Source organism: Athene noctua, chromosome 1 (genome assembly GCF_965140245.1).
Source record: "Athene noctua chromosome 1, bAthNoc1.hap1.1, whole genome shotgun sequence".
In the NCBI taxonomy this organism is placed as follows: domain Eukaryota; kingdom Metazoa; phylum Chordata; class Aves; order Strigiformes; family Strigidae; genus Athene; species Athene noctua.
Genome location: NC_134037.1, coordinates 36,801,568 through 36,816,178, shown reverse-complemented (window position 1 = coordinate 36,816,178; position 14,611 = coordinate 36,801,568). Strand labels below are relative to the sequence as shown.

At 35.6% G+C, this 14,611-nt stretch overlaps 1 protein-coding gene across 3 annotated transcripts in view; it reads right to left on the bottom strand.

Annotated features, from left to right (window-relative positions):
• Positions 1-14,611, bottom strand: part of SENP6 (SUMO specific peptidase 6) — an 81,083-nt gene that overhangs the window by 38,764 nt on the left and 27,708 nt on the right. For 2 of the 3 annotated variants that reach the window (XM_074895933.1, XM_074895930.1), the window contains exons 5-6: positions 8,659-8,760; positions 2,768-2,788 (exon numbers count right to left, since the gene is read on the bottom strand). In XM_074895933.1, the coding sequence (XP_074752034.1) occupies positions 2,768-2,788; positions 8,659-8,760 (123 nt within the window). The remainder of the gene's footprint in view (positions 1-2,767; positions 2,789-8,658; positions 8,761-14,611) is intronic. The other variant, XM_074895931.1, reaches the window with a different exon arrangement.

Genomic DNA, 14,611 nt, shown 5'->3' with positions numbered 1-14,611 from the left:
AACAAAGGCTCTCCCCTCAGCACAGTGTTAACATTTGAATAGCTGCAGATCCACTGATACCTTCTCCAGTAAAGCACTTAACACACTGAGCAGTTTAATTGCACATGAGTGCAGAAACAGAATGGAAACTATCAGTTTTAAAAACTGGACATAATATCTATCTTTAAAAGGACTATTAAAAAAATAATAAAAAAATTTGTAAGAGATTAATAAACATACAGCATTTCTTGCTGCTTAATCCTAACTATTAGTCTCCCATTTCAAAAGGAATAAATGAGGCACCAAACAACTAAACAGATCAAGATGCAAGTCTATCTACATACAGTGTGTCTAACAGTATTGTATCTATTATAGTATATCCATTTCTTGTTTTTCCTACAAGAATACAATATTGATTGCTGTACCTACCATGCTAGCAAGTATTAAAAGTACATTTTTTTCTTCCTCTTAGGATTCTTAAAAAATATTTATGAGATTTAGATTCTGCTTGAAGAACAAAGCATATTTAGAGATTAACTCATTTTAGGTGTCTCCTTTATCTCATCAATTAAAGCAGTATTGATTTTAATACCTTGAAGTACAAGGAAGGCAGACCACTATTTGAAAAAAGCAACTTCAAAAAGTAGTAAAGCATCAAACAGCAAAACATTAATTACAGTACCAAGAAAGATCACACTCTGAGTGCAACAGACATGACAGAAATACTGAGGTAGTCTGGACTGTGAAGAGTCCTGAACTTTTGACACATCTTAACAGCTCAATGGTATAGCATTCTTGACTAAACATGTTTTGTCCAGACAGAACGGTGCCACTGATTTAGTATTTTCAGCATGCATTCCAATATTACTGCCATATTCCTTTGCTGATGGAATTGGACCTTAATATCTTCACCTTGGGCTGGCAGACAGACTGCTGTGACACCCTCCAGTCAAAGGGCAATTTTCATATTAAAGTGGGGGGGGGAGAGGGAGAAAAGGGGGCAGAGAGAACAGTCATGACAATTTCTGTCTATGCCAGAAAGGAATAAACCTAAAGAAACATCTGGATCTGGGAATTTAGGATACAGTGCTATCTCAGAGCAAAGCTTTCAAAACTACCCACGATCTGATATGAGGCACATCAAAAATACCACATAAGTGCAAGGCCACAACAGCTTCTAAATTTGTTGAGTTGTAGGTTCACAAAAGAGCTACGTTTAATGTGCAGCCTGGCTCTCTGAGAGGCTGCCTTATTCAGATTTTCTTCACTCTGCCTCTGTACACTATTATTTGGAGTCATACCACCATAGGCAGGCTGTCGGCTTCTACATTATTACGCAAAACCAGCTTAAAGCATGGTAAAATAGAAGCACCAAGCTGCTGTGGTGAGATTTACCTTCAGTGTCTTAGAGGGAAAGCAGAGTACAAAAGTCAAAAGCTGAAACAGAGAAGCAGCAGCGCAGGGAGTTGGTTTTTTAGTACGCAGGTCAGTAGCCCCATTTGGCCCAGAAAGTCGGGAGCTGCAGCTGCACTTATCATGATGGCAATGATTAAAACTAAATTTAGAAGCTCCTGCCTAAATTATCTTCCCCTGCTAGGGGGGGGCAAAGCAAAAAGAAGGGAAGGAAAAAAGAACATATCTAGTAGTAATAGAAGAAGCAGTGGGCATCCCCAAGAGAAAATTAAGACCACCAGCATGCCAATCAACCCTAGTCTTTTATGACACACAGTGCCAAATTAAAAACATTAATAGCTGAATGGATAATTAGTAACATAAATGCAGCACAAAGAAAAAAAAGGAAAAAATACGTGAACTCGAAGCCCATGCATCAAGAGGATATCCATTCTTTGAGGACCAAAACTAACTGATGAGTGTCTCTTTGATATTTAAGAAATAACAAATGGCAGTAAAAAAAGACTTGATTTTACTACTGAATTTGAAATAAATCTAGAAAATCCTGAATTCAGAAAGAACAGATCTACATTAGATTTAATTTCAGTGTTATTGTTATTTATATCATTATTGGTTAAACATTATATACACTGTTTAAACAATTCAACCTAATCAACTGCCAAAAAACACCTACATAGGCAGGATATTTACAAAGTCTCAATTAATTCATTACTATCAACAAAACATTTCCACCTACATATAAATTTAAGCTATACAGGAAGAAAAACACATGTATGGTGTTCCATACTGCTAACAAAATATTAAGAGCAGTAAACCAAATGTAAAATGAGAAAGCCAGAAATTATCAATGTAAAACCAGTGTGCCTGCTTTTGCTATAGGTTTTCTGTTAATCACTTTAACATACATACTTCATGAACAGAATGTACACAGTAATGCAATGAAAACCTTTAATGCTATTTAAACCAAGCTGACAGAGTGAATGCTATTAAACACCAAACTAAGATATGCATCAGAACCATGCTATTACATAAAGTTTGCTGCTCTACAAAAAGAATTAGCTGTGAATTCTTAAATTCCAGAGAAGGTTATAATTTATCTATTTTCACATTTGATATATAGACAGACAAATTTCCAATGGAAATGTACCCAATTTCACATTAACATGGCATTATTTAGAGATGGATGCAAAGGTCCTTTTTTGGTGAAAGGGAGAAAGTGAACCACGAAACCAGAACAAAAACAACCAACCCCCCTCACACATGAGCAGATATTATTGACTGGACTGAATATTCTTTAACTAACACTGGTAAAGCATTCATCAGTTAATTTTCTTACTGCTCATTGCCATGCTCATTTCATCAACAGTAAGCTTACCTTTCCTTTCGGTCCAGATTGCTTAAAATATGAAAAAAGAAAAAACAACATAAGATGCAAATCCCCACATGTGTTGCACATCACTAAAATTCAAGTTATTAAACATAACCTATAATTTATTGTCTCTTGCACTCACTGGACTAATTTTCAAATAAGCATTATTTTTCACAGCATTTTTGTAAGAGTAATTATAAACACACAAATAAATGTTACTTCACAGACAGCAACGGTGGTCTAAACACTACATTGTCTGGCATCTTTTTCAACGTAAAATTTTATTAATCCTGAACTCAACTTGGTTGTCTCACTTAATTCACTGCAATGCAGAACCTGACATGACAGATTTCTTATACATTAATTCAGATCAAGCCTCATTTCCAATCCCTGATCACTATGCAAAAGAAGATAAAACATATTTTACATTAACAACTTGTTTACAACTATTCAAAAAAATATTTAAACGTTTTGAGAAATTGAGAAAAAAAAATTCAGAAAGCACTGCTTAAATATTTAGGAGACCATGTGGAAATTGTTACTAGATAAAGACAAACGGAAGCAACCAGCCTCCTCCTGAGGTTTGGGCTAAAAATAATCTCTGAAAATATTTAAGAATTAGGGCCACTAGTTTCGGAAGCATCTCCTTTAACATCAGAGAACGTAGCTGGTGCTCACAACTCAGGTCCTTTGTATACCAAGGCTGATATAAAAATATACCTAACTAAGCACAGCACGAAGACAACTAGAAAATAGGATCTTTATCTCTCCTGCCTTTTCAAAACTTGCAATATGGAATGCTGTAAACTTTTAATCTAGGTGGCTGTTCCTCCCAAATATCAAAAGCCTAACAAACATCTGTCATATATGCATTAAGCTAACATTATTCTAAACCAGAACAAATTCAAACTGTTTCTTGCTTTACTTCAGTCAAATTAAACAGAGTAATGATATTCGAGTCATATAAACTCATTCTTTCCTTTTCACAAACAGAACAGTCACACTCCGAAGAACAGAGCAAACTCTCTAACTCTTTGTAACCCAGAGGAACGGCAGGATTGAAAGCAAACCAGGTAAAAAAGTAGTCCTGATAATCCTATAGAGTGCAGTATGAAAGCACAATCTCCACAGTACTCTGGGAAGAGAGTAAAAGAAATTCAAACTTGAATGTGACCACTGCAACTTAGACTGGGGTGGGGGTAATCAGCCAATGTTGCATAGAAGTGGGGAAAAATTGCTTCCAACTGGAGTTAGCCTTTACAAACAATAAACACTGGTTTTCTGCAGGTCACCTCTGAATTTATAAATCTAGTCAGATCCAAACCATGTCTGTATGGAGCCATATCCAGTATCTTTGTATTCTTGGCACAGTTAATACATAACTTGGATTAGCTGTTTACAGGTGCTGTAAAGAGTCACACTTAAGAACTGTAAATTTTAGTGCTAAGGAAACTTAAAGGCAGGAAAAACATTTCCAGAATACGTCATACTGTACACTGTCATTATATTAGATGCCTCACTTGTTTTAAAAATCACAAATCATAGAATTGTTTAGGTTGGAAAAGACCTTTAAGACCATTGAGTCTAACTGTAAACCTAACACTGCCAAGTCGAACAAATCCCATATTAATATAATGCATTTAAAAGAATTCTCACTTTGACGTTTCAGAAAGATTAAGAAATGGGAATCTTGGACAGATACAGGAATTATAACAAGCACTGTCCCTACAAATTGCTTCAAGCAGCTCGTGCATAAGATTTGTTAGACACGCTGTACATACGTGCTACTCCAATGCCAAGTCTTAGAGAACAGTCAGTTAATAGCATACACAGAACTATATGCATCTCTTAAACGAAGCAAAATAGTTTGAACCAACTACAACCCTAGGCTAAGCTGTATCTGAAAATCTGTTGTATCGAAAGTGAACAACTTTAATTTCATCCCTGGATTTTACTGGAAAAACACATGAATAATGTTTTTCAAAATATTACTTTGAAATGCCCTGTTTTCTTGTACTGGAACCTTATATTTTAAATATGAGTGAAACAGATAGCCAGCCAGAATTTAAATTAACATATATGTGCAAAAAAGTTGGAGAAAAAGATGAGAAATACAGTACACATCACAAGATCCAAATTCAACTTGGTAGAGATTAAAAACAAGTTTCATAATTAGCTTGCCCCATGTGACACCATCCCCACTTAAAAAACCTAGTATAAATCACAGAATCCGTAACGTCAGTGCCAAAGACTCAATCTGCTCAGAACTCACTTAATTGTGTTTCAGTTATGGTTATCCTTTCCATAATCTGCTATAAATTTAAGAACAGCATGTTAGGTTACTTAAAACTATTTTCCCCATGTTGTTACTGATCACCATACCATAACACAATTCTACAAATGCAAACAATGTAAAAGAACAAAACTTGTGCTACCTGTAAATTAGTATAGGAAAAAACCCTAACACCTTAGAACTCAATTGCCATGCTACCAGCCTTTTTTGTCTGATTTATATACCTAAAATTTCATTTTTGGTTTGCCACCCACATTCTCTACATATATGTCTTTCTGAAGAGACATATCAGAAATTACTTTTAAACTCAACTATTGTCTAATGTCAGTAAAAAACAGGAAAAATAGATGTAAAAACTTCCCAAAGAACTAAAAATATATGACCAAAAAAAATTACCCACTGGAATTTTGTATTATGAATAGTTCTATAATCCTATTTTAGGGGTTTTCTTTCCTAACAAACTATTGTCTTCTCATTCATAAACCTACATTTTCCATATCAAGAAGCCTTGAGATCCCTATTCTTTTTTAATTAAAAAAAACCAGTAAGTATGACAGGAGGCCATGTTCTATTAATTTTCAATTCTCTAACTCAGAAACATATTTAGCAGCTTTCAAAATGTAGTCAATTGAGTCAACTGGCAAAAGATACTGGAATTAAAAATCCTTTGCACAGTACCTCTATAAAGCTCATCCTCAGTCAACTAGATCACACTGGTTCTGACATTCTCCAGTAGCAAAACATTGCTTGGAATTGTAATGACTACTTCCTGCCTTTGAAACTCCTAAAATATTCTTAGCATTAGAGTTAATTGTCTGTTGTTAATGTAAATGCATTACAGTAACAACTCTAAAAGAAAACACATTAAAAAACATTCAAGATGACTACTATCCAGTTACTTCATGCAATATTCAGCTTGACTATATTATGCATTAGTTTTCTTTCTGTGTGTCACACATACAAAGTTGCTACTTTTTTTTTTCCACATTACATTGTAGACTTAAAAAGAAGCAAGTCCCATAGGTGAGAAAGGCAAGCAGACAAGTTTAACTTCCCCTCAAGATTAGGAATCACTGGAGCAGACTCTCTTGCATGCTGAAGAAGCCTATGGTGCTTAAATAGATAAGACCAATCCATGCTGACTGGCTGTTTCAAAGAACCATCTTACAACAAAGCTTAATCAAGTGCACTAACATATTAAGGTCAACATTCAGAGATCCAAGAAAGAGCAGTATCACATGATTTTGCTTACTTCAAATCATCTTAATTAGCACTGCAGATCAAGATTTTATCCCTTAGAATTACAAAAAAAAAAAAAGTGAAAGGTAAGGGCATGAATGCTTAGACATGTCCCATGTTTTTCTCAATGGAACACTGAACAAAGATACTCACAAAATGACTGCATGTAAAAGTAAAGAGCACAGACAGCTGGTTCAGCCTAAACCACACTGATAACATAAACGTTGTCCTTCAGTTTAATTCATGGGAAAAGTTCTGCCAATCCTCCTTAGTCACCCCTGCCTTGCAATGATGGGAAGAAATGTAAAGAAAAGGGAGATCTCTACTACTGCATCCACTATTACAAAGAAGAAGGAAATGTCCATGCTACTTTCCATTTACAGATGACAGTACAGTCTGAAATGGAAGGAGGCAACAATGGTGTAGGTCCTCAGGGACACAACTGCAAAATCCATTTTCCAGTCTGTTTCTTCAATGCCAAATTGCCCTAATACACATTTGGATCACGTCATTTATTCATGTTAGTATGTGAGCTTTGTTTTTCTGAAGGTAGCAAATGAAAGCAAGGGAAGTGGGATGAAAAAAGGGATGATTCCTACATATGATGCCACCATCTCAAAAAATCTACACTAAAAAGCAGAGTTAAAAAGGGGCCAGAAGAAGGAGGCTAAAAAATGCTGTGACAGGATGAAGCACTCAGAATCACAAAATAATTCCATTTGGAAAAGACCGTTGGGATCATCAAGTCCAACCATCAGCCCTACTCTACAAAGTTCTCCCCTACACCATATGCCCCAACATCTCATCTAAACAACCCTTAAACACATCCAGGGATGGTGACTCCACCACCTCCCTGGGCAGCCTATTCCACTGTCTGACCACTCTTTCTGTGAAAAATTTTTTCCTAACATCCAGTCTGAACCTCCCCTGTTGCAGTTTAAAGCCGTTCCCTCTTGTTCTGTCACTGATCACCTGTGAGAAGAGACCAGCACCAACCTCTCTACAATGTCCTTTTTCAGGTAGTTGTAATGAGGTCTACCCTGAGACTTTTCCTCCTCAAACTAAACAGTCCCAGCTCCTTCAATCTCTCCTCATAGGATCTGTTCTCCAGACCTTTCACCAGCTTCGTTGCCCTCCTCTGCACTCGCTCCAGCACCTCGATATCTCTCTCGTACTGAGGTGCCCAAAACTGGACACAATACTCCAGGTGTGGCCTCACCAGTGCAGAGTACAGGGGGACTATTGCCTCCCTACTTCTGCTGGTCACACTATTGCTGATACAAGCCAGGATGCCGTTGGCTTTCTTGGCCACCTGGGCACACTGCTGGCTCATGTTCAGCTGCTTGTCAGTTAGAACTCCCAGATCCTTCTCTTCCAGACAGCTCTCCAGCCACACCTCCCCAAGCCTGTAGCCATGCAAGGGGTCGTTGTGGCCCAAGTGCAGGACCTGGCACTTGGCCTTGTTGAACTTCATCCTGTTAACATTGGCCCACTGATCCAACCTATCTAAGTCTCTCTGTAGAGCCTCCCCATCTGCATGCAGATCCACACTCCCGCTTAACTTGATATGATCTGTGAACTTACTGATGATACACTCAATGTCCTTATCAAGATCATCAATAACTCATGAGCTGGTGGAAATCCATGAAATTCATAAGATAGAAATAGCTCTGAATAGACAAATTTTGAAAGAGAATTCCTTAAAGCAATGGTTAGGTCATATGTCTGTGATACACATTAGGTGTGAAAAGCCTACAAAAGAAATAATTTTAAAACAATCCTGGAATTTATACTAGTCTGATGTTGGTTTAAGTTTTCCAAACAGTTAAGTTTAACTCAGCATAGCTGAGTAAGATTCCCCAGTTTCCAGCTGTCCATTCTAACAATTATTTAGATAACCTTGCTTCTGTGAGATGTCCTAGTTTATATGTTTTATGTTCTATTTACAGACTACATAGGAACAAGTCTGTAACTTAATCTTTAGATGAATTTTATTCAAACTGGAGTTGCTGTGAATTAGTATTTGATGATCATTTTGTCAGTTATGTGAATTTCTACTGCATACTATGTTTGTCCAATTCAAAGTATTTTTTAAAATGTATTTCCATTAGCAGGTGCTCTCCTACTGAACACATGCTATAGTGTGTTTCAAAACTGGTAAATTCTAAGATTATACAATAGTAAGTTCTAAATGCTAAGTTTTATGAAACTTTAGTAATTAAGATCAAAGCTCACGATCAAAAATGCACCATGTAATCACTTACGTTTCCTTAAAACACTTCACAGCATAAGGAAAACCATTACATACAAAATCAAAACGGACTTTTTTCAACTGAAACATCTGGAGAAACAAATGTAGTCTTACCTTTGGGCTGCGGTTTTTACTACTGCTGTCTGTGCATGTGCATGGTGAAAACGTCTGCCATGTACCACAGTTACAGAACAAGACATATTCTGAGCATTTTCACTGCAAACATACAGAAAAAACTGTTTAAGAAAAGATTCTGGTGTATTTGTACATAGTCTTAGCTAAAAATTGTGGTGTTCTGCTTAAACAGTAACAGCCATACAAAACCAAAAATCAACGAAGTATTGCTGAATCAATAATACAACTTGTTAGGATCCTCTGACAGGCACAGAAACATTCAGTCTAGGATAAAACAGACAAATAAGAATATGCACATTTTTTTCCTGGAAGTAAAAATAAAGATTTTAAAAAATTTTATCACCATCCAAAAGACTGTGAACCAGCTCTCCTTTACTCAACACTGTCACTGCAAAAAGACACTGCCTTTTGTAATGAGTTGTAAGTATTTACAATTAATTTTATACTTCTATCTATACTTTTTACTAAGGCATAATATTAACATCTTTGATATGACTTAAAGGGCATAACATGTGAACAGACTGAATTTTACATTCAGGAATTTCCCTTATTACTCGTAAGGGAAAATAAATGCAGAAAATTTATGGATGTAAGATGGCTGGTATCTGAAAGAACACAACACATCCCAAAAAAGAAAAAAGAAGATTCTCAGGTGCTCAAATATCTCAGCAGGTCTCTACAGACATAGTATATTCACCAATGTCTTTTATAATTTCTTTGGTTTCTTCATTTGTTGCCTTTTGACACTATAATCTCATTACTATGTAAAGCAAGCAATTCTTGAGAGAAGATTACTTACCATTATCCTCTCTAGTAAAAGCTGATATAAAGATACAGTAGATGAATAATATACTCTTTCAAAGATCGTTAGACCCTAACAATTATCTTGCACACTTCTGTGACAGGACACAAAATACTGCATTTGAAATGTTCAAAAACCATGCAACTTTTAACAGACAACATGCTGATAATGCAAATTGTTTCAAATTATGGAAATACAATGCTTAAATTTTAATTCCACTAAATAAAATGATGTGAAAAAGCATTCTGATTGATTCAAAATATTTCTCAGAAACATCACTCAACAGAAGTTTTGCTCCTGCCATTTGTCCCATTACGAACAATGAAAAAACCTGAAGTGCCAAAATTCCCCCAAAAGCTAACAACCATTTCCTAATTCTTCCTCTACATTCCTGCAAAAGGTGAAAATGAGCAAACTGCTAGCTTGCTTTTTAAATCTGTTTTCGGCTTATTATTATGAACCTTTTGGGAACCTTATATTGAGTATCTTAAGTCAGTATTAAAAGCTTTCAGAGCATTTCTGATGATCATGAGACAGCCACGAACATAACAGAACAAGACCTATCAAAACAAACCAAATAGTAAAACTCTCTTTTCCAGAATATGAAGTTTAGAAACATCGTAAGTGTTCAAAGTTAAGAGTTCAACTCCCCTAAAATAACCTAATAGTATCCCATTCAATCACCAAAGTAAATCCCACATGCTTCCAAGTCAAGATATTGCAACTCCAGCTGGTCAGTCATCATCCAGACTAATTTACAGTCAACCTTCTGTTTAATGTTGTCACCTGAGAAATAAAAAGCTGACAGCTACTTGCCCTTACTTAAGGATGTCTCAAATCCTCTCTGGGTTCCAGTTTAATGTCTTTGAAAGAGATAATAGGAAAGAAAACACAAGTAAAGTACAGGAGTGCCTTTTCAAATGTTTAAAACTTCAGGAGTTTAAAAAAGCAAGTCACATAATCTCATGTTTTATTATTTTATTTGTTGAATCTGAGCTTTGCCAAATTATCATGATTGAGAAACTCTTGTGCCCCTGTAAAAAGCTGTTAAGCAGCACTTCTGTCTTCTGCCTGACTCAAGTAGTGAGAAACACCAGTAGGTGCTGGAATAGAATATCACAGCCTGCTGGGTGATCAGATTTGAGTCAAAGCAGACTGTTCTAGATGGCACACTTAACTGGGTTCATATGGTGTCAGATAAGCTTCCAAGTAGGACAGCTATAAAATGCAAGCTGCTCTACAATCCTGTTCTTTGAATAGAACATACCCAGTGCAGACAGAATCACCAGATAATTTAGTCATGAAGTCCTAGCAAGTTGCAAAATGAGCCTGAAATCTGGGTTTGTAAGTTTCAAGAAAATTAACATACAACACTAAAACCAGGGTGATGTAATGGTCAGAAAGTTCTCTCAAAGAACAAATGCTCTACAAGTCTTAAAGAACTTAAAATATATTAACGATATAGGTCTCCTTGACATACCATTTAAACCACTTAAAAGTCTAGGCTCCAATGGAAACAAGGTTACACTATCACACTCTATCAGCTGATCCTAAGAACTTCATACCACCACAGATGTAAAAGACAAAGCACAGAGGAATCTTGTACTGGAAAAAGGGATGGATATAGAATAATGGGAGCATGACATTTCAGGAACACAGGACACAAACACAGACTACATTATTTCTGCTGTTCATCAAATAAATGTTTTTAAAGGTATTAAAAAAAAATCTAAAAGGGATTTAATAATGTGATAAATTTTGATACAAGTTATTGAAAACTAGTAAAGATAAAAGCGATTTCAAGTAAGACCTCATGATTAAAAAAAACCTGAACAACAAAACTATTAGGGTTAAGTTAGAGTTTGATAATGGATTTGCTTAACCAGGTAACAGATGATAACTTTTTGATTGGTTTAAATTTTTGTACATGCAAATGGAGATGTACAGGGAAAATTTTTTCTCACTGTTCTTGCATATTCCTTCTTTCCATCACTCATTTCCTGAATTTTAGGCAATACTGTACTACAATACTAATTTGAGTCAAGCCCCACTGATCTGAAGAGATTTTCATCCCTATTCTGCAGACAAGGTAGAAAAAACAAAACCAGAGACTTCAACTTTGTGATACAAATCACCATGAATATCTCAAAAATCTCAAGTATCTGATCTTTGTGCATTTAATCTAACAGCTTAACTGCATGATCAACCTTCAGAATTTTCTCTAGTTGAAGAGTCCAAATATTGAAAGAGTAACTATTAAGCACCTTCTGTGCTGCATGTCAACATGAACACACCACCAGTCTTCACTACAGACAGTGACTGGACCACAAACGTTTACAGATTTAGGGATTTTGTTGTGATAAATGTGTTATGAAAGGTATGATGCTATCACAGGTAAGGTATTGAATCAAGATGAACACTTAGAGCATATTCAAATTTTCAAGCAGACTTAGTGGCCAAAATCTGAAAGTGAGTTAAATAGTATGAGTTTTAATCAAACATTAATTGTTTATGGCAGTCAGTAGCCTACACAGATCCATTATTCCTTCATCAATGACAGCTTAGTAAGAAGTTGGGTATTTATATATTCCATGTAAATTCAGCATGCAGCTCAGTAGTAAACAGAAGGCGGATGCCTGCTTTCAATGTATATGATGTGACCTTTAAGTAAGGTAACACACATGCAACAGATTTTCCTTTTTTCAGTTAGATTTTATAAATCATACTAGGTGTTAGGTTTATACCATAGTATTTTTCAATAGAAGGCAGTCCCAATCCAAATAACAGAATGTCTGAACTAAATGCTTAAGACTCTTTAAAAAACTTCAGCAATTATTTACCTTAAAAACAAAATTAAACCCAGACACCTTTACAGAACTTAAAACACACATACACAGTCAAGTATGACTGGTTTAACAGAAAAGGGAGGAAAAATACGTACTAAGGTTAGATTTCACTATAAATCTGACATCCAGACAGTAAAAAAATCTAGTTTTCAGAGGACTAGGAGAATCTTATTTTAAATTATTAGCTGTACTCAAAACAAACAGCAAATATAATGTACATGCACAGGCTTCTTCACTACTCTTGTTTTGAGTTTCTTTGTTTTTAAGGTAAATAATTGCTGAATTTTCATAAGAACTGGCCAATATGAAGAGAAGCATGCCAGAAATCTGTATGTTATCTTATAAATCTGTTGTGTGTACTAAAAATTAAAGATTGAAACACAACACATCATTTGCACAGCATCAATCAATGATAATGACGTACTGTGATAATCTGTGTAAATGTAGAAAGAATTTAAAAAAGGGATTGAAGGAAGTACCTGTGTTCAGAGTTGGCAAGAGCTGCCAAGGAAGTGCTTGAATATGTTGAAAAATAATGGACCCCTGTGCAATGGCACAACTTTTAACATACAACAAAAAAACCTGCCATTATTAAATCTATTGTATTTTAACAAAGCTTTTTAAATTCCACATAACAACCTATTAGTCTATCTCAAAAAACAAGACAATGTCTGTATTCCCAAAGGAAGGAAGGGAAAATGTAGGTGCACTCTCACCAAAAAGCTCCGTGAAATCTTTTTTGTAAATGTCTGATCTGATCCAGTTTGAAACATCCGTGGAGAGAATGCAGTGTTTGCTTTTATGTTTCATTGGACATTGGGAAGGCAGTGATTTTGGTTTAGGTTTACATGAACAAAACCTATAGAATAAAACTCCATGGGTAGAGGTGAATTTTTAAATGATAGGTGAATTTTTAAGTGACAGGAGAGATTAATACTTTTATATAAGTCTACAGACTTTTTTTGTCTTCAATAACATAACATTTAGCTAGAAATCATGACTCTTCAGAGAAGTTCATTACTGAAAACTTAATGCTTTGTTTACATTTTATTAAAGACAATTTTATTCATAATAACCCAGTATATACAATACTTAATATCCTGCAGTTAGTTCCCAACATACATTACATATACCCAAACAATCCCCTATACAATGACATGTTGGTTGTAATAACAGTAAGTTGAACTATTAAGAGTACAGAATTTTACTCATCAGTGAAAGTTTCACTGTTTGTCAAAACTAAGTGACTGAAAAAAGAATGAAGGATAAGAATATCCTTTCATTCACCTAATAACCTAAACTATTGTTTATGTGGTCCTTACAGCAGTAGTTCCAAAGAAGGAAATATTCATAACTGGCCATCTCTTACCAGAAAATTCAGGATCTGTGGGGGTTGGTTTTGGTTTGGTTTTTGTTTATTTAAGAGTATGCATGAATTTAAGACCACTCACAAGCTACAGAAAAACTAAGTTAGAGTGATATGTATCACATTTGGTTAAGGTAGTGGGTGAAGGCTCATCTACGTTTTGAAATTAAACAGGATAGATTAATATGTGGGAATAGGTTACAATTACAACATAAAGGTAATCAGAGTCCTTATTTTGACTGAAGTATGAACAATTCTTGGGTTTGTTCTTCTCTACCAAACTCTATCAAACCAGTCCAGACTAGAAATTCTGGATTTGTTCCCTGTAGTTAGGCTCAAAGATCAGAACTGCAGGAGAGGACACATACCAGATAGAACTTCAAGGATTTATTTTCTCAAGTGACTCTGCGATAAAATGGTCCCACTGACCAACAGTGCTCTACGGACCAACATGCAAGAACGAAGACAAGGACATCCCTCATACAGATACTCATGGGTTCCATATTTAATGACTGGCCCAACTGTAACTAGCTACCTTACAAACTATTCCTTCCTGCAGGAGTAACCAAACTGAGTGCACTTTAGCAGTATGAAATACTCCCAGAGAAAGTTACATGAATGTACCACTTATTATATACTAAATAAAGAGATCAGTCTGTTACAAGCTAGGGCCAGTAGTAACAAGCAAGTACAACACTGAATGCTTAAACACTATTCCTGTCAGCTCTAAATGCAAGTGACAATCTCGAGCTATCATGTAGGAGTATGAATATTTGCTGAATCTTTTAAAGGAATAGTCCATGACTCCTAAATCAAATGACATCTTGCAGTAAGGAAAACAGAAAATGCACCCTGAGTTAACCTTGGCAATTCACAATCATGGAAAGAAGAAATTCGTGATGGGGATGTTAGAAATAG